At 54.0% G+C, this 17,596-nt stretch overlaps 1 protein-coding gene across 1 annotated transcript; it reads right to left on the bottom strand.

Annotated features, from left to right (window-relative positions):
- Positions 1 to 496: 496 nt before the first annotated feature.
- On the bottom strand, positions 497 to 17,582 carry LOC136789298 (pre-mRNA-processing factor 39-like). The gene is given in 16 exon segments (XM_066989326.1): positions 497 to 734; positions 826 to 951; positions 1,978 to 2,052; positions 3,225 to 3,409; positions 5,388 to 5,656; positions 7,127 to 7,253; positions 7,379 to 7,423; positions 7,713 to 7,877; positions 7,967 to 8,074; positions 8,842 to 8,955; positions 8,957 to 9,035; positions 10,810 to 10,977; positions 11,052 to 11,170; positions 13,606 to 13,731; positions 16,188 to 16,474; positions 17,439 to 17,582. Coding segments are annotated over 16 exon segments (2,295 nt in total). The 5' UTR covers positions 17,518 to 17,582; the 3' UTR covers positions 497 to 511.
- Positions 17,583 to 17,596: the final 14 nt, after the last annotated feature.

Raw genomic sequence — 17,596 nt, 5'->3', positions numbered from 1 at the left:
AAATGGCTCAGGAGACCAAAAACAGGATTATATCCACCGAAAAACAGCCCAAAGGGGCCCCAAACCGGGATGAAATCTACACAGAAACAGCCCTGAGGGGCCCCAAAATGGGATGAAATCCGCTCAAAAGGACTCGGGGGAGCCAAAACGGATTAAATCCACTGATACCAATTCAGGGGACCCAAAATGGGACGAAATCCACCCAAAATGGCGCAGGAGACCCAAAACGCGATTATATCCACCCAAAAAGCCCAACACGGCCCTAAGGGGGTCCCAAAACGGGGCAAAATCCCGAAAACGGTCAACCCCCCACCCCCACCCCATGCAGCGGCGATTCCCCGAAGCGGGCGGCGCTCCGAACCCCCCCCAAAACGCTCAGAAACGGGGCAGAAGCTGGACGCGGGTGGGGGCAGCCCCCTCCCCAAAGAAATAAACCTCCCCACTGGAAGGGGGGACCCCAAAAAGCCAAATAAATCGCCCCCCCCCCCCGGGAGGGGGGGGGGCTCCCTCTTTATTTCCACCCTCCCCCCCCCCCCAAGCGGGGACGACGGACAGCAACACGGTGCCAGGGGGAGCCAAAAAAAATAATAAACAGGGGGTAATTAAGACAAAAATAATAATAAAGGGGGGGGAATCCCAAATTTGGGGGGGGGGGTCCGGGGGGGGGCTCAGCTCTGCGAGTAGTACTGGTTGTAGCTCCACGGCGTCTGGTAGCTGTAGGCGCCGTAGCCTTGCTGGGGAGACAAAGGGGGGGCTGTCAGCGGCGCCCCCAGCCCCAAATGGGGGGGTCGGGGGGGTCCCTGAGCCGCCCCCCCCCCCGCTGACCTGGTACCAGTAGCTGTAGGTGGAGGGGCTGCCGCCCGCGTCCCCCCGGCGCCGGAGAAGTTGAGGGGGGTCAGGAGCCCCCCGGCTTCGTCGGGGCGCAGGCGTTTGTCGTCCGGCTCGTCCGCGCTGCGATGGGGGGGGGTAAATGGGGGGGGGTAAATAGTATGGGGAGGGGGGCAAAAAATAGGGGGGAGGGGGTAAATAACATGGGGATGGGGTAAATAGTGGGGGGGGGTAGGTAAATGGGGGGTAAATAACATGGGGATGGGGTAAATAGTGGGGGGTAAATAGTATGGGGAGGGGGGTAAAAAATAGGGGGGTAAATAACATGAGGATGGGGTAAATAGAGGGGGGTAAATAGTATGGGGAGGGGGGTAAAAATAGGGGGAGGGGGTAAATAACATGGGGATGGGGTAAATAGTAGGGGGTAGGTAAATGGGGGGGTAAATAACATGGGGATGGGGTAAATAGTGGGGGGGGTAAAAAATAGGGGACAGGGTAAATAGTATGGGGAGGGGGTAAAAAATAGGGGGGTAAATAACATGGGGATGGGGTAAATAGAGGGGGGTAAAAAATAGGGGATGGGGTAAATAGTATGGGGAGGGGGGTAAAAAGGAGGGAGGGGGTAGATAGTATGGGGACAGGGGTAAAAAATGGGGTAAAAAATAGGGGGAGGGGTAAATAGTATGGGGAGGGGGGTAAAAAATAGGGGGAGGGGTAAATAGTATGGGGGGGTAAAAAATAGGGGTAAATAGTATGGGGAGGGGGGTAAAAAGGATGGGAGGGGGCAAAAAAACGTGTCTGGGGGGCACCAAGGAAGTGGGGGTAAAAAGGATGGGGAAAGGGGGAAAAGGCATGGGGGGGTAAAAGTGATGGGCAAAAAGGATGGGAGGGGGGGCAAAAAATGGGGAGGGGGCAAAAGGATGGGGAGGGGGCAAAAAATGTGGCTGGGGGTGAAAAGGATGGGGGGGATAAAAAGGACAGGGGCAAAAAAATTGGGGGGCAACAAGGCTGGGGGGTAAAAGGGATAAAAGGGACGGGGAAGGAGGGGGGCAAAAAGGATGGGGGGGCAAAAAAAGAAGGCGGGGGGGGGCAACAAGGCCGTGGGGGGGGGGGGGGGGTAAAGGGCCGGGGGGGCCGGGGGGTCCTCACCCGTTCTCGGGGGCCCTCTTGCGCGCGGCATGCTGCTGCAGGAACTGCTGGTGCTCGTCGTACGCCGTCAGCAGGCTGCGGGGGGGGCTCTTTTTGGGGGGGTTCCCCCTTTTTGGGGGGTTCCCCTCTTTTTTGGGGGTTTCCCCTTTTTTGGGGGGCTTCCCTTCTTTTTTTGGGGGGGTCCCTTTTTGTTTTGTTCCCCCCCCCACTTTTTTCCCCTTTTTGGGGGTCCCCCCCCTTTTTTTCTCCCTTCTTTTGGGGGGTTCCCGTTTTATTTCGTTCCCCTTCCCCCCTTTCCCCCCTTTTTTTTTCCTCCCTTTTTTTGGGGGGGGTTCTTTTTTGGGGGGTGTTCCCCCCTTTTTTGGGTGTTTCCCATTTTTTTGGGCAGTTTTCCCCTTTTTTGGGGGGGGGGATTCCCCCTTTTTTGGGGTGTTTCCCTTTTTTGGGGGTTTCCTTTTTCAGGATTTTTCCCATTTTGGGGGGGGTTCCCCTTTTTCTTGGGGTTTTCCTTTTTGGGGGTTCCCTTTTTTTGGGGGGGTTTTCCCGTTTTCAGGATTCCCCTTCTTTTGGGGCTTCCCTTTCTAATGGGTTTCCCATTTTGGGGGGGAAGTTCCCTTTTTTGGGGCTTCCCCCTTTTTTGGGAGTTCCCTCTTTTTCAGGGTTTCCTTTTGGGGCTTCCCTTTTTAAGGGTTTCCCTTCTTTTTGGGTTTTCCCTTTTTTGGGGTTTCCTTTTTTTGGTGTTTCCCCTTTTTCATTTTTTTCTCCCCTTTTCAAGGTGTTCCCCATATTTTAGGGTTTCCCCGCTTTTTTTTTTAGGGTTTCCCCACATTTTTTAGGGTTTCCCCACATTTTTTTTTAGGTTTCCCCATTCTTTATAGGCTTTCCCCATTTTTTTTAGGGTTTCCCCTTATTTTTTTTGGGGGTTTCTCCATTTTTTGGGGGTTTCCCCGCTTTTTTTTAGGCTTTCCCCACTCTTTATAGGCTTTCCCCATTTTTTTTAGGGTTTCCCCTTATTTTTTGGGGGGTTTCCCCACTTTTTTATACGGTTTCCCCATATTTTTTTAGGGCTTCCCCCCTTTTTTTTTTTTTTAGGGTTTCCCCCTTTTTTTAGGGTTTCCCCCTGTTTTTTTATGGTTTCCCCGTATTTTTTTTAGGGTTTCCCCACTCTTTATAGGGTTTCCCCGTATTTTTTAGGGTTCTCCCTTTTCGGGGTGCCCCCCCATTTTCGGGGTCCCCCCAGCCCGTACCTGTGGATGCTGGAGCCGAAGTCCTCGAGGAACTCGACGCGGCGCTGGGAGAAGAGCAGCTTGGCCTCGTCGGGCAGGGGGCTGCGCAGCGCGCGCTCGAAGCAGCTCATGGTGTTGCCCTCGTTCTGCCGCACGTCGGCCCCGAACTCCATCTCCAGCAGGTTGGCGTGCAGCCGCGCGTTCTCCTGCGCCAGCGGCCCCAAAACGGGGTTGGGGGGGGGCCCAAAGGGATTTGGGGGCCCCGAGTGGGGTTTATGGGGTCCCGGGGGGGTTAGGGGGGCCTGAGTGGGGTTTATGAGGTCCCCAGGGGGTTTAGGGGGCCTCGGGGGGGTTGAGAAGCTCCAAGTGGGGTTTGGGGGCCCTGAGTGGGGTTTGGGGGTCCCCGGGGGAGCTTAGGGAGGCCCTGAGTGAGGTTTATGGGGTGTCCGGGGGGTTCAGGGGGGCCTGAGTGGGGTTTGAGGGGCTCCAAGTGGGGTTTGGGGGGCCCTGAGTGGGGTTTATGGGGTCCTGGGGGGGGTTGGGGGGTCCCCGGGGGGGGTTTAGGGGGGGCCTCGGGGGGGTTAGCGGGGCCCTGAGTGGGGTTTATGGGGTCCCCGGGGGGGTTAAGGGGGCCTGGAGTGGGGTTTATGGGGTCCCCAGGGGGGTTAGGGGGCCTGAGTGGGGTTTATGGGGTCCCCGGGGGGGTTAGGGGGGCCTGAGTGGGGTTTATGGGGTCCCCGGGGGGGTTAGGGGGCCTGAGTGGGGTTTATGGGGTCTCCCCAGGGGGGTTTATGGCACCCTGAGTGGGGTTTATGGGGTCCCTGGGTGGGGGGGTTAGGGGGCCTCAGGGGGCCCCTGAGTGGGGTTTATGGGGTCCCTGGGGGGGTTAGGGGGGCCCTGAGTGAGGTTTATGGGGTCCCCAGTGTGGTCTGGGGGGCCTTGAGGGTGTCTATGGGGTCCTCGGTGGGGTTTGGGGAGCCCCAAGGGTGTCCGTGCGGTCCCAAGAGGGGTTTGGGGTGTCCCGAGCAGGACTAGGGGGCTCCAAACGGGATTTAGGGAGCCCCAAACACATGCACGGGGCCCCGAATGGGATTTCAAGACCCCAGATGGAATTTAGAGAGCCCCAGGGAGGTCCACAGGGGCCCTAAATTGGATTTTAAGAAACCCGACTGAGCCCAAAGGGCCCCAGAATGGGATTTAGGGTGCCCTGAGCAGGATTAATGGGGCTCCAGTGGGGTCTGTGGGGCTTTAAGTGGGGTTTACAGACCCCAAGGGGGCTTTATAGGGCTGGAAATGGGGTCTGCAGCATGCCCAGGGGATTTTTGGAGCATCGGTGGGGGCTGTAGATCCCCAAATGGGGTTTGTGGGGCTCAAGGGAGGGTTATAGGGCCCCAAATGGGGTCTGTGGGGCCTCAAGAGTGGTTGTGGAGCCCCTGATGGGATCTGGGGGTTCCGAGCAGGGTTTATAGAGCTCCTAGTGGGATTTTGGGACCTTGAGAAGGCTTTGTAGGACTCAAAGCAGGGTTTAGAACCCTAAAAGAACGTTTGTAGGGTCCTTAGAGACCCAAAATGGGGTTTATGGTGTCCTTAGAGCCCCAAAGTAGCATTTCTAGAGGGTCCCCAGAACCCCAAAATAGTGTTTATAGGGTCCCCGGAGCCCGAAAATAGGGTTTAGAGGGACCTTAGAGCCCCAAAATAGCGTTTAGAGGGTCCTTAGAGCCCTGAAATCGGGTTTGTAGCATCCTTAGAGCCCCAAAATAGGGTCCCTAGAGCCCCAAAAGAGCATTTCTAGGGTCCTTAGTACCCCAAAAGAGCATTTAGAGGGTCCTTAGAGCCATAAAATCGTGTTTATATAGAGTCCTAAGAGCCCCAAAATAATGTTTCTAGGGTCCTTAGAGCTGCAAAATTGGGTTTATAGGGTCCTTAGATCCCCCAAATCGCATTTCTAGGGTCCTTAGAGCTCCAAAATCGGGTTTCTAGGTTCCTTAGAGCCCTACAATTGGGTTTATAGGGTCCTTAGATCCCCCAAATCGCGTTTAGAGTGCCCTCAGAGCCCCCAAACCGTGTTCGTAGGACCCCGCCTAGCCTTTACAGCGCCCCCGGAGCCCCAAGGCCCCCGAAGACGCCGTGTGTGTCCCCCCCACCCCCCAAAAACAAAAACCCCGCGCCGCCTGGGCGCCTCACCGGGTCCTTCTCGAGGGCGCCCAGCAGCACCTGGCGGGCCTTGGCCAGGTCGCGCTGCACCTTGCAGACGTGGCGGGCCAGCTTGACGGCGTAGAAGGAGGCCAGCGGCAGCCCCTCGTTGGCCCGCACGGCCTCCAGCAGCAGCGCCTCGGCCCCCGCCACGTTGCCCTGCCGCCGCTCCAGGCTGACGCGCCGCAGCCGCACCATGGCCAGCCCCGGCACCGCCTCCTCGAAGCAGCGCAGGATGCGCCGCGCCTCATCCGGGTTCCCTGCGGGGGGGGGGGGGAATAAAGGGGGTGAGGGGGGTTAGGGGGAGATCGGGGGGTATGGCAGAGGCCTGGGGGGGGCTCCCCGGGTCGTTATAGGGGGTTATAGGGTATGTCGGGGGGTTTATAGGGCATGGTGGGGGGTGTTGGGGCAAGCTGGGGGGGTTGGGGGCTCCCAGAGGGTTATGAGGTCCTGGAGGGGCTCCCGGAGTCGTTATAGGGCATGTCGGGGGGGTTATGGGGCACGTCAGGGGGGTTATAGGGCATGTCGGGGGGTTTGGGGGCTCCCCAGGGGGTTAGGGGGAGCCCCAGGAGTGTTATGATCTGCTGGGGGGCTCCCCGGGTCATTATAGGGGGGTTATGGGGCATGTCAGGGGCGTTATAGGGCATGGTGGGGGGGTTATGGGGCAAGCTGGGGGGGGGGTTGGGGGCTCCCCAGGGGGTTATGAGGTCCTGGGGGTCTCCCCAGGTCGTTATAAGGGGGTTATAGGGTATGTTGGGGGGGGTTATAGGGCATTCTGAGGGGGGGTTGGGGGGCTATAAGGCATGCTGGGGGGGTTATGGGGTGAGCAGGGCCGGTTTGGGGGCTCCCCAGGTGGTTAAGGGGGTCTCAGGGTGGTTACGGTTATCTCGACCCCAAAACTGAGCGGTTTGGGGCCCAGCACAGCGCCTCAGCCCCCCAAAATTATATTTTGGGGCACAACACAGCATCTCAGCCCAAAAAAAAATGGGTATTTTGAGGCATAACGCAGCATCTCAGCCCGAAAAGGAGCTATTTCACTATGCGACATGGCATTTCAGCCCAAAAAGAACCATTTTGGGGCCACTACAGGGGATCTCTACCCCAAAAAGAGCCATTTTTGGGTCACCACGAGGTATCTCTGCCCCAAAACAGCCCTTTTGGGGCCACTATGAGGCATTTCTACCCAATAAAGAACCAATTTGGGCTGCAATGCAGCATCTCTGCCCCAAAATGAGCCATTTTGGGGTCGCTACGAGGCATCTCTGCCCCAAAAAGAGCCATTTTTGGGTCACCACGAGGTATCTCTGCCCCAAAAAAGCCATTTGGGGCCACTGTGAGGCATTTCTACCCAATAAAGAACCGTTTGGGGCTGCGATGCAGCGTCTCTGCCCCAAAATGAGCCGTTTTGGGGCCACTATGGGGCACCTCCCCCCAAAAAGAGCCATTTTGGGGCCACTTTGGGGCACCTCTCCCCCAAAAAGAGCCATTTAGTGCTGCGCCCACCCCCCCCACTCCCAAAAACCTCCATTTCCACCCCCCCCCAAAAAATATAACCCCCCTTTCACGCCCCGACGCCGCGCGTCCCCCCAAAACCCCAACGCCACCCGGCCTCAAACCGCACCCCCCGCCCCCAAGAAGGCCCCGTTTGGGATTTCCGTCCCCAAAAAGCGTGGTTTTGTCCCCCCAAATTTTAAATTTTTTTTTTTTGGGGGGGGGGGGGGGCGCCTCACCTTGCTTCTCCTCGAAGGCCGCCCAGAGGAGGTGGATGTTGGGCTTGCGGGGCAAGTGGTAGCCGCAGGCGCGCTGGAAGACGCTGCGCGCCCCCGCCACCGTGTGGCCCTCCAAGTACTTGGTGTACTGCGCCGGGGCGGGGCGGGGGGGGGGGCAAAAAAGGACAAAAATAAAAAGGGAGGGGGGCCACGTGAGCGTCCCCCCCCCCAGCCCGGCCGGGGGGGCGCTGCGTCGGGTGGGGTGCCACTCACGTGCGCGGGGGGTTGGGGCCCCTCTCCTCCGAATTTCCTCCTAGGCTTAGGGGGTGCCGCGGGCGGGGGGGGAGCAGCAGCGGGAGTCAAGAGAAGGGCGTTAGAGACGGCGCGCGGACCCGCGAGCGGCCCCCACCCGCCGCCGGAGGAGGGGGGGGGGGGGGGGGCGTCTATTTATTTTTTTAAAGGGGGGGGGGGAGGTGGAAAAAAAGCCCCCGAGTTCACCCCAAATCCGAGAGATAGGGGATGGGGGCGGCTGCAGGGGGTGGGGGGGGTGTTGGGAGGGGGGGATTATTTTTTTTTCTTTTTTTTTTTGAGGGGGGGGGGGTCGCACCTTGACCCAGAACTCCTCGTAGAGGGCGCAGGCGATGACGCAGCGCTCGAAGAGGACGATGGTGCGCTCGTGCGAGCCGGCCGCCATCTCGTAGTCCAGGTACTCGCGCCAGTTGCGCAGCTGCGCCCGCTCCAGGGGCTTCACGTGGAAGTAGGGGCGCTTGATCTTGAGGGGGGGGGTTAAAAAAAAAAGGTGAAAAGGAGGGTTTTTTAATATTTTGGGGGGGGGTCCGGGGGGGTTTTTTGGCCACCTACCCCCTCCTCGAAGGCCCAGCGCTTGCCGACCTCGGCCTCGTTGTGCGCGAAGATCTGCTGCCGCATGGAGAGGACGAGCTCGCGGACCTGCTCCTGCGCCGGGTCCTCCTGGGGGGGGAGGGGAGGGCAAAAAATATGGGGGGGGGGCACCCCGGGACCCCTTTTCCACCCCTTTAATCCCCCCCAATCCCTAATCCCCTTTATGCCCCTGTAATCCCCTTTATGCCCCTGTAATCCCCTTTATGCCCCCTGTAATCTCCTTTCTGCCCCCCCCCAATCCTACACCCCCCATAATCCCCTTTCCGCCCCCCCCCCCCCCCCCCCCCGGACCCCCTTTCTGCCCCCCTAATCCCCCTTCATGCCCCCCCGGACCCCCTTTACTCCCCCCAATCCCCTTTCTGCCCCCTAATCCCCTTTAAGCCCCCAGGACCCCCTTCCCCCTCCCAAACCCCTTTCCCCCCCCAATCCCCTTTCCACCCCCCGAGACCCCCTTTGTGCCCCCCCCCCCCACCCCCAAATCCTACACCCCCTGGGACCCCGTTTCCAACCCCCTAATCCCATTCTCACCCCCCAGGACCCCCCTTTGCCCCCCCCCCTTTGCCCTTTACTCCCCCCAGGACCTCCTTCCCCCCCCCCGCCCCCAGGACCCCTTTACTCCCCCTAATCCCCTTCCCTCCCCCAAGATCCCCTTGCCCCCCCCAGGACCCCCTTTCTGCCCCCTAATCCCCTTCCCCCCCCAAAAACTGTTTCCCCCCCCCCAGGACCCCCTTCCCCCCCCCCAAGGACCCCCTTTACTCCCCCCCAATCAACTCCCCCCCCCGACCCCCTTTCTGCCCCTCTAATCCTCCCCCCCCCCCCCCCCCCCCAAAAAAAACCTTGCCATCCGCCGCGGCCCCTTTGGACTCGATGCCGGGGGGGCGGGAATTCCTCCCCCGGGGGGGCCCCGGAGCCCCCGGCGGCCTCGGGGGGGGCTTGGGGCCGGGCTCTGCGGCCAGCTTGGACTGCAGCCAGCGCAGCTCCTCGGGGGACAGGATGGCCATGGGGGTGCAGCCGCACGTGCTCCTGGAACCTGGGGGGGATTGGGGGCCTTTTCCTCACGTTTTGGGGTTTGGGGGAGGTTTGTTTGCGTTTCCTAGGGGCCTTTGCCCCTTCCTAGGGCCCTTCTTCCTCTTTCTGGGGCCCTTTGCCCCAGCTTTAGGGCCTCTTTCCCCCCTTTTTAGGGCCCTTTTCCCCCCTCTTGGGCCCTTTCCTCTTAGGGCCCTTCTTTAGGGCCCTTCTCCCTTTTAGGGGCCTTTCTCCTCCCTTTTGGGGCCCTTTTCCCTCTTAGGGCCCTTTCCCTCTTTCCCTCCTTCTTAGGGCCCTTTTCCCCCTTTTTAGGGCCCTTTTCCCCCTTTTTAGGGCCCTTCTTCCTTCTTTATAGTGTCCCTTTCCCTCTTTTTAGGGCCCTTCTCCCCCCTTTTTAGGGCCTCTTTCCCTTCTCTTAGGGCCCCCTTCTTCCTCTTTTAGGGCCCTTTTCCCCCTTTTGAGGGCCCTTTCCCTTCTTTCTAGTGTCCCTTTCCCCCTTTTTAGGGTCTCTTTCCCTCTTTTGGGGCCCTTCTCCCTTCTCTTCGGGTTCTTCTCCCACCTCGACTTCCCCCCCTTTTTAGTCCCCCTCCTTCTTTTAGGGCTTTTCCACCCTTTTTTTATTTTTCCCTTTTAGGGTTCCTTCCCTTTCTTTCAAGACTTCTTTCCACTCATTTTTTAGGGCTTTTTTTCCTCTTTTTAGGGTTTTTACCCGTTTTTATTTTTCTTCCTTTTTTCCACATTTTTTTCCCATTTTTTAGCGTTTTTCCCCTTTTTTTTTTTAAATTGTTTACCCCCCCCAGCTGTACTCTCCCAGTGGTGGCTGTAGAGCTGCGGGGGGATTTTGGGAATATTTTTAGGGTTTCTCTCCCTCTCCACCCTTTTTTTTTTTTTTTTTTTAAGGGTTTCTCTCCCCCCCTTTTTTATTTAGTGTCTCCCCCTTTTCTTTTAGGGCTTCTCTCCCCTTCTTTTAGGGTTTCCCCCTGTTTTTTAGGGCTTCTCTCCCCTTCTTTTAGGGTTTCCCCCCCCGTTTTTTTAGGGTTTCTCTCCCCTTGTTTTAAGGTTCCCCCTGTTTTTTTTAGGGTTTCTCTCCCCCTTATTTTTCAGGGCTTTTCTCCTCCTTTTTATTTAGGGTTTCTCTCCCCTTCTTTTAGCGTTCCCCCCGTTTTGTTTTTTTTTTTTTTTTTTTTAAGGTTTTCCCCCAGTTTTTTTTAGGTTTTCTCTCCCCTTCTTTTAGGGTTTCCCACTCCATGTTTTTTTAGGGTTCCCCCCCCCCCCTTCTTTTAGGGTTTCCCCCTCCATGTTTTTTTAGGGTTTCTCTCCCTTTCTTTTAGCGTTTCCCCCCGTTTTTTTTAGGGATTCGCTCCCCCTTTTTTTTTAGTTTTTTCCCCCGTTTTTTTAGGGTTTTCCCCCAATCTTTTTTTAGGGTTCCCCCCCATTTTTTTTTACGGTTTTCCCCCCGTCTGTTTTTTAAGGGTTTCTCTTCCCTTCTTGTAGGGTGTTCTCCCCGTCTTTTTTTTAGGGTTTCCCACTCCATGTTTTTTTAGGGTTTCTCTCCCCTTCTTTTAGGGTTTCCCCCCCGGTTTTTTTAGGGATCCGCTCCCCTTTTTTTAGGGTTCCCCCCCCTGTTTTTTTAGGGTTTTCCCCCAATCTTTTTTTAGGGTTCCCCCCCCCCCCCGTCTTTTTTTAAGGGTTTCTCTTCCCTTCTTTTAGGGTGTTCTCCCCGTCTTTTTTTAGGGTTTTCCCCCCTTCTTTTCGGGTTGCCCCCCCCCCAGACACACCTCTCCCAGTGGTGGCTGTAGAGCTGCGTGGGCATGGAGAGCACCCTGTCGTAGATGGCGGTGACGGCGCGGAGGTCGCCGCGCTCGCGCTCCCACTCGACGTAGAGCTCCCACAGCTTGTCCGAGCGGAAATCCATCCCCGCCGCCGCCACCGCCGCCTCGAACACCCTGCGGGAGCCCCACGGGGGGTGAGTTTGGGGGAAAAAGGGGCGAAAAAAATAAAAAGAAAGAGGGCCACGTACCCGCGGATCTTCTGGATGGATTCGGGGAGGCTCATGTCCAGCGTGGACTGGAGGTAGGAGATGTAGTGGATCCACAGGTCCATGCTCAGCGGGATCGACTGCAGCCCGCGCTCGAAAACCTGCACCCGGAGCCGGAGGGGGGGGGAAGGAGGTTTGGGATGGGGTGAAAATTAAGGGGGGGGCAGCCCCAAATGAGTGGGTGGGCACCTAAGGGGGGGGGCGGCCCCGTAACGCTGGGGGAAATGGGGGGAAAAGGCGGTGAAACGGACCCAAAATGGCTCCAGGAGGGGCATGTGGGGGGGGGTGGCATCCCATAATAACCTAAGGGCCCTGTAAATGGGGTGAGGAAACGGCTGGCGAGGTCCCCAAATGATTTGGGGCAATGAAGCAGTGGGGAAATGGGGTGGGGGACCCCCAAAGCGCCCCGGGGACCCCGTGAGAGCAGCAGAAGCAGCACAAAAGAGGCAGGGAAACCCCAAAATGTCTGGGGAAAACCCCAAAACGCTTTCGGGATCCCATTAAAGTGGCAAAAGGGGTGCAGAATTGGATGGAGCACCCCAAAACGCCTCAGGGCCCTAAAATTGGGGCAAAATCAATGCAAATGGCATGTAGCACCCCAAAACACCAGGACACATGGCAAAATCAACCCAAAATCAGTGTGTAAGCCTCTGGAACCCCAAAATCATGTGTAGCACCCCAAAACACCTCGAGGACCCCAAAATCATGGCAAAATCAACCCAAAATCAGTGCGTAGGCACCCCAAAATGCCTCAGGGACCCCAAAATCATGGTAAAAATCAACACAAACTCAGCCTGTGGTACCCCAAAACACCTCTGGAGCCCCAAAATCATGGCAAAATTCAACACGTAGCACCCCAAAATCATGATAAAAGCATCATGTAGCATCCCAAAACACCTCCAGGACCCTAAAAGCATGGCAAGATCAACACAAAAGCAACGTGGAGCACCTCAAAATCATGGTAAAGGCAGAGTGCAGCACCCTAAAACTCCTTGGGGACCCCAAAATCATGGCAAAATAAACCCAAAATTAGCATGTAGCACCCCAAAACGCCTTGGGGACCCCAAAAGCGTGGCGAGATCAACACAAAATCAGCATGTGGTACCCCAAAATGCCTCAGGGACCCCAAAATCATGGCAAAACCAACACAAAATCAGCATGTGGTACCCCAAAATGCCTCAGGGACCCCAAAATCATGGCAAAACCAACACAAAATCAGCATGTGGTACCCCAAAATGCCACAGGGACCCCAAAATCATGGCAAAACCAACACAAAATCAGCATGTGGTACCCCAAATCACCTCAAGGACCCCAGAATCATGGCAAGATCAATGCCAAAGCAGCGTGTAGCACCCCAAAACACCTGGGGGACCCCAAAATCATGCCAAAATCAACACAAACTCAGTGTGTGGTACGCCAAAACACCCCTGAGGACCCCAAAATCATGGCAAACATCAACATGTAGCACCCCAAACTTGTGATAAAAGCAGTGTGTAGCACCCCAAAACATCTCGGAGACCACAGAATTGTGGCAAAACCAACCCAAAAGCAGTGTGTAGCACCCCGCAATGCCTTGGGGACCCCAAAATCGTGGCAAAATCAACCCAAAATCAGTGTATCGCACCCCAAAATGCCTCAGGGACCCCAACACCGTGGCAAAATCAACCCGAAAAGCAGCGTGTAGCACCCCAAAACGCCTCGGGGACCCCAAAATCATGGCAAAATCAAAACAAATGCAATGTGTAGCACCCCAAAACGCTTCGGGGACCCCAAAATCAGGGCAAAAATCAATGCCAAAGTAATGTGTAGCACCCCAAAAAACCTCAGGGACCCCAAAATTGGGGCAAAATCAAAGCAAAAGCAGTGTGTAGCACCCCAAAACGCCTCGGGGACCCCAAAATTGTGGCAAAAAAAAACCACAAAAATAAAGTGTAGCACCCCAAAACACCTTGGGGACCCCAAAATCATGGTAAAATCAACATGTAGCACCCCAAACTTGTGATAAAAGCAACGTGTAGCACCCCAAAACATCTCGGAGACCACAGAATTGTGGCAAAACCGACCCAAAAGCAGTGTGTAGCACCCCACAATGCCTTGGGGACCCCAAAATCGTGGCAAAATCAACCCAATAGCAGCGTGTAGCACTCCAAAACACCTCGAGGACCCCAAAATCATGGTAATAATCAACCCAAAAGCAGCGTGTAGCACCCCAAAACGCCTCAAGGACTCCCAAATCATGGCAAAAATCAACCCAAAAGCAGCATGTAGCACCCCAAAACGCCCTGAGGACCCCAAAACCGTGGCAAAAATCAATGCAAAAGTGCAGCGTGTAGCACAAAAAAGGCACAAAGAACCCACAAAAATAAAGCATAGCACCCCAAAACACCTTGGGGACCCCAAAATCGTGGTAAAATCAGCATGTAGCACCCCAAAATCATGATAAAAGCAGCGTGTAGCCCCCCAAAACACCCCGAGGACCCCAAAACCGTGACAAAATCCCCGCGCACCCCCCGAACCCCCCCGGGACCCCGCGCACCTCCTCGGTCTCGGGCCCGCAGTGGAAGCGGCGCTCCATGTCGGCGTACTTCTTCCAGTAGCCGTAGCAGTACGGGTAGTGCGAGAAAAAGGCGTCGAAAGCCTTGCGGGCGGCCGGCAGGTGGTTCTGCGGGGGGGGGGAGAGGGCGTTTGGGGCGAAAAGGGGCCTTTTCGGACAACACCGCAAGGCTCGGAAACGATCGCGGTTTGTTATAACCGAATTTTAACCCAAACGGCGCCTTGGAATCAATTTTCGAGGCAGCTTCTGACAGTATCGCAGGTTTTCAGAGCACATTAAAGTTAATTATAACCAGATTAAAGTGAATTTTAACTAAATTTTAACCCAAACGGCGCCTTAAAATGAATTTAGAGGCAGTTTCTGACAACATCGCAAGTTTTTGTAACATATTAAAATGAATTTTAACCAAATTTCAAGCCAGTGCCTTAAGACGAATTTTCGAGGCAGTTTCTGACAATATCGTGGCTTTTCTTAGCACATTAAAACGAATTTTAACCAAATTTCAAGCCAAACAGTGTCTTAAGATGAATTTTCAAGGCAGTTTCTAGCAATATCATGGGTTTTTGTAGCAGATTAAACTTAATTATAATCAGATTAAAATGAATTTTAACCAAATTTTAACACAAACAGCATCTTAAAATGATTTTTAATTTAAATTTAAATGGGATTTTTATTTGGCGTGAGTTTTAACAGAATGTTTTTATGAAAATTTAACAGGGCACGGACTCAGAACAAGGTTTAATTAACATTTTAATGAACGTTTTAACGTTAATTTCCCCCGGGGCAGCGGCCTGGGGAGAGTTTTAATGAAGTTTTAATGGGGTGGAGGCTTGGGAAGGGTTTTAATAAGGTTTAAGGTGCAAGGGAAGCTTTAACGAAGACTGGAAATTAACCGGGAGTTTTAATGAAAACTTCACAGGGCTGGAAATTAAGGGAGAATTTTAATGAAGATTTAATAAGGAAAAGGCTCACGAAAACCTTTAATTAAGTTTTAATTGGGATGAAAATTGATTTTTACTCCAACTTTAATGGGGGGCGTTAGTTTTAACAAAGGTTTAATGGGATGGGGGAATGGGGTGGGTTTTAACGAAGGTTTAACGGGGCTGGAAACTTGGAGTTTTAATGAAAATTTAGCAAGGCCAAAAACTAACGGAGAATTTTAATGAAAATTTAATAGGATTGGAAACTAACGGAGAATTTTAACAAAGATTTAACAGGGCTGGAAACTCAAGAGTTTAAATGAAGATTTAACAGGACTGGAAACTCAGAAAAAGTTTTAATGAATATTTAATGAGACTACAAATTCCAAGAAAATTTTAATTAAGATTTAATAAGGCAGGAAACTCAAAATTTTAATGAAAATTTTACAAAACTGGAAACTAATGGGGAATTTTAATGAGGACTTAATAGGACTGGAAAATAACGGGGAGTTTTAACGAGCTTTTAATGGGGCTGGAAACTCAAAGAAAGTTTTAATGAAGATTTGACGGGGCTGAAAATTCCAAATTTGAATGAAAATTTAACAAAACTTGAAACTAACGGAGAATCTTAACAAGGATTTAATAGGACTGGAAACTAATAAACAGTTTTAATGAAGATTTAATAGTATTGGAAGCTCAGAATTCCAATGAAGATTTAACAGGGATGAAAACTCAGAATTTTAATGAAAATTTAACAAAACTGGAAACGAATAGAGAATTTTAACGAGGATTTAATAGCACTAGGAACTAATAAAAAGATTTAGCGAAAATTTAGTATGACCAGAAACGCAAAGACAGTTTTAACGAAGATTTAATGGGGCTGAAAACTCAGAATTTTAACGAAAATTTAATGGGGCTAGAAACTAACAGAGAATTTTTATGGAGATTTAATAGAACTGGAAAATCAGAAAAAGATTTAATAAATATTTAACGGGACTAGAAACTCCAAAAAAAGTTTTAATTAAGATTTAATGAGCCTAAAACCTCAAAAATTTAATGAAAATTTTACAAAACTGGAAACTAATGGGGAATTTTAACAAGAATGTAATAGGATTGGAAAATAATGGGGAGTTCTAATGAAGATTTAATGGTGCTAGAAACGCAGAGTTTTAATGAAGATTTGACAGGGCTGAAAATTCCAGATTTGAATGAAAATTTAACAAAACTTGAAACCAATGGAAAACTTTAACAAAGACTTTATAGGATGGGAAAATAACGGAGAATTTTAACGAAGATTTAATGGGACTAGAAACTAATAAAGAATTTTAGTGAAGATTTAATGGGGCTGAAAACTCCAAGACTTTCAATTAAGGTTTAAGAGGGCTGAAAATTCAAAACTTTTAATGAAAATTTAACAAAACTTGAAACTAATGGGGGATTTTAACCAAGATTTAATAGGATTGGAAAGCAGCAGAAAGTTTTAACAAAAATTTAATAGGACTGGAAACTCAGAGAAAACTTAAAACGAAGATTTAACGGGGCCACCACCTCGTAGCGTGTTTTAATGAAATTTTTAATGGGGTGGGCGCCCCGGGCGGTGTTAATTACGGCACTAACGAGCTTTTTGCCCCAAACTTTGCCCACCTCCTGCTCGACGTACTGCAGCAGCTCGGTCCAGGCGGTGAAGTCGTGGGGGTTGTCGCGCGCCGCCCGCCAGAACTTCTCAAAGTCCGGGGGGTAACCGGGGGCGGCCTCGTCCGCGGGGGGTTCGGGGTCCTGGGGGGCCGGGGGGGCCTCGGGAAGGGCCGGGGGGGGCTCTTCGGGCTCAGGGGGGGCGGCGGCGGCGCCGTTGCAGCTCTGGGAGTCGGGGCCGGCGCCGCGCTCGTCCTCGGTGCTGCTGGGCTCGGGGGGCGGCAGCTCCGCCGTGGGGGCTGCGGGGGGGGCAAAATGGGGTTAAGAAAAGGGTTTGGGGTGCCCCCCCGCCCAATTAAGGCTCCCCCCAGGATTGTTTCCCCGCTGTTTATCACCACAGCCCCTGTTGCTGCCCTATAAACACTACAAAACTCCCCCAGCCCCATAATGCTCAGTTTTGGAGCCCCCCCCCCCCCCCCCAAGCCCCTAAAACCCACCCCAAAGTCCCCCTGTAACCCTCATAACCCCCAACAAACCCCCTTAACCCCTCATAAGCCCCCCCAGCCCACCTCATAGGCTCCCCAATACCTTCCCAACCCCATAAACCCCCTTATAACCCCCCCCAAACCCCACAAAAATCTACCCCAACCCCATAAAACCCCCATAAACCCCCCAACTCGCCTCAAGCACTCCCCATAACCCCCCAGCCCCATAAATCCCCCAAATCCCCCCCAAATACCCCACAGCCCCCATGTAACCCCCCCAAAATCCCATAAAATCCCCCCCAAACTTCATAAACCCCTTCTAACCCACCACAAAGCCCCCCCCAAACCCCACAGATCCCCCATAACCCCCCCCAACCCCATAAAATCCCCATAAACCCCCCCAACCCACCTCAAGGTCCCCCCAACCACCCCCCAGCCCCATAATCTCCTTCATAAACCCCATAAAATCCCCCCCAAACCCCACAGCCCCCCCCCAACGCCCCCCAACCCCATAAAACCCCCATAAGCCCCCCAACCCACCTCAAGGCCCCCAGTAACCCCCCCAAGCCCCATAAATGCCTTCATAGCTCCCCCCAGCCCCATAAATCCCCTCATAAATCCCCCCAAACCCCATAACCCCCCTCCCCCCCCCTTAAAACCCCCCTAATTCACCCAACCCACCTCAAGGCCCCCTCATAACCCCCACCAATCTCCTCACAAACCCTCCCCATCCCCCCCCAACCCCATAAAATCCCCCGCAACCCCCCCCGTCCCTCACCGGTGCCCCCCCCGCCGCCGTCGCCGTCCCCCAGCGCCCCCTGAGCGCTCCCGGGCGCCTCAGGCCCCTCCGCCGCCATCTCGCCGCCCCCCCCCCTCCCCCACGGCGCATGCGCGGCGCGCAAGGCTCCGGGCGGAACCACCGAGGCGCCTGCCCAG

This window comes from Anser cygnoides, unplaced genomic scaffold (genome assembly GCF_040182565.1).
Source record: "Anser cygnoides isolate HZ-2024a breed goose unplaced genomic scaffold, Taihu_goose_T2T_genome scaffold_43_1, whole genome shotgun sequence".
NCBI lineage: Eukaryota > Metazoa > Chordata > Aves > Anseriformes > Anatidae > Anser > Anser cygnoides.
This window is presented reverse-complemented; position numbering and strand designations above follow the sequence as displayed.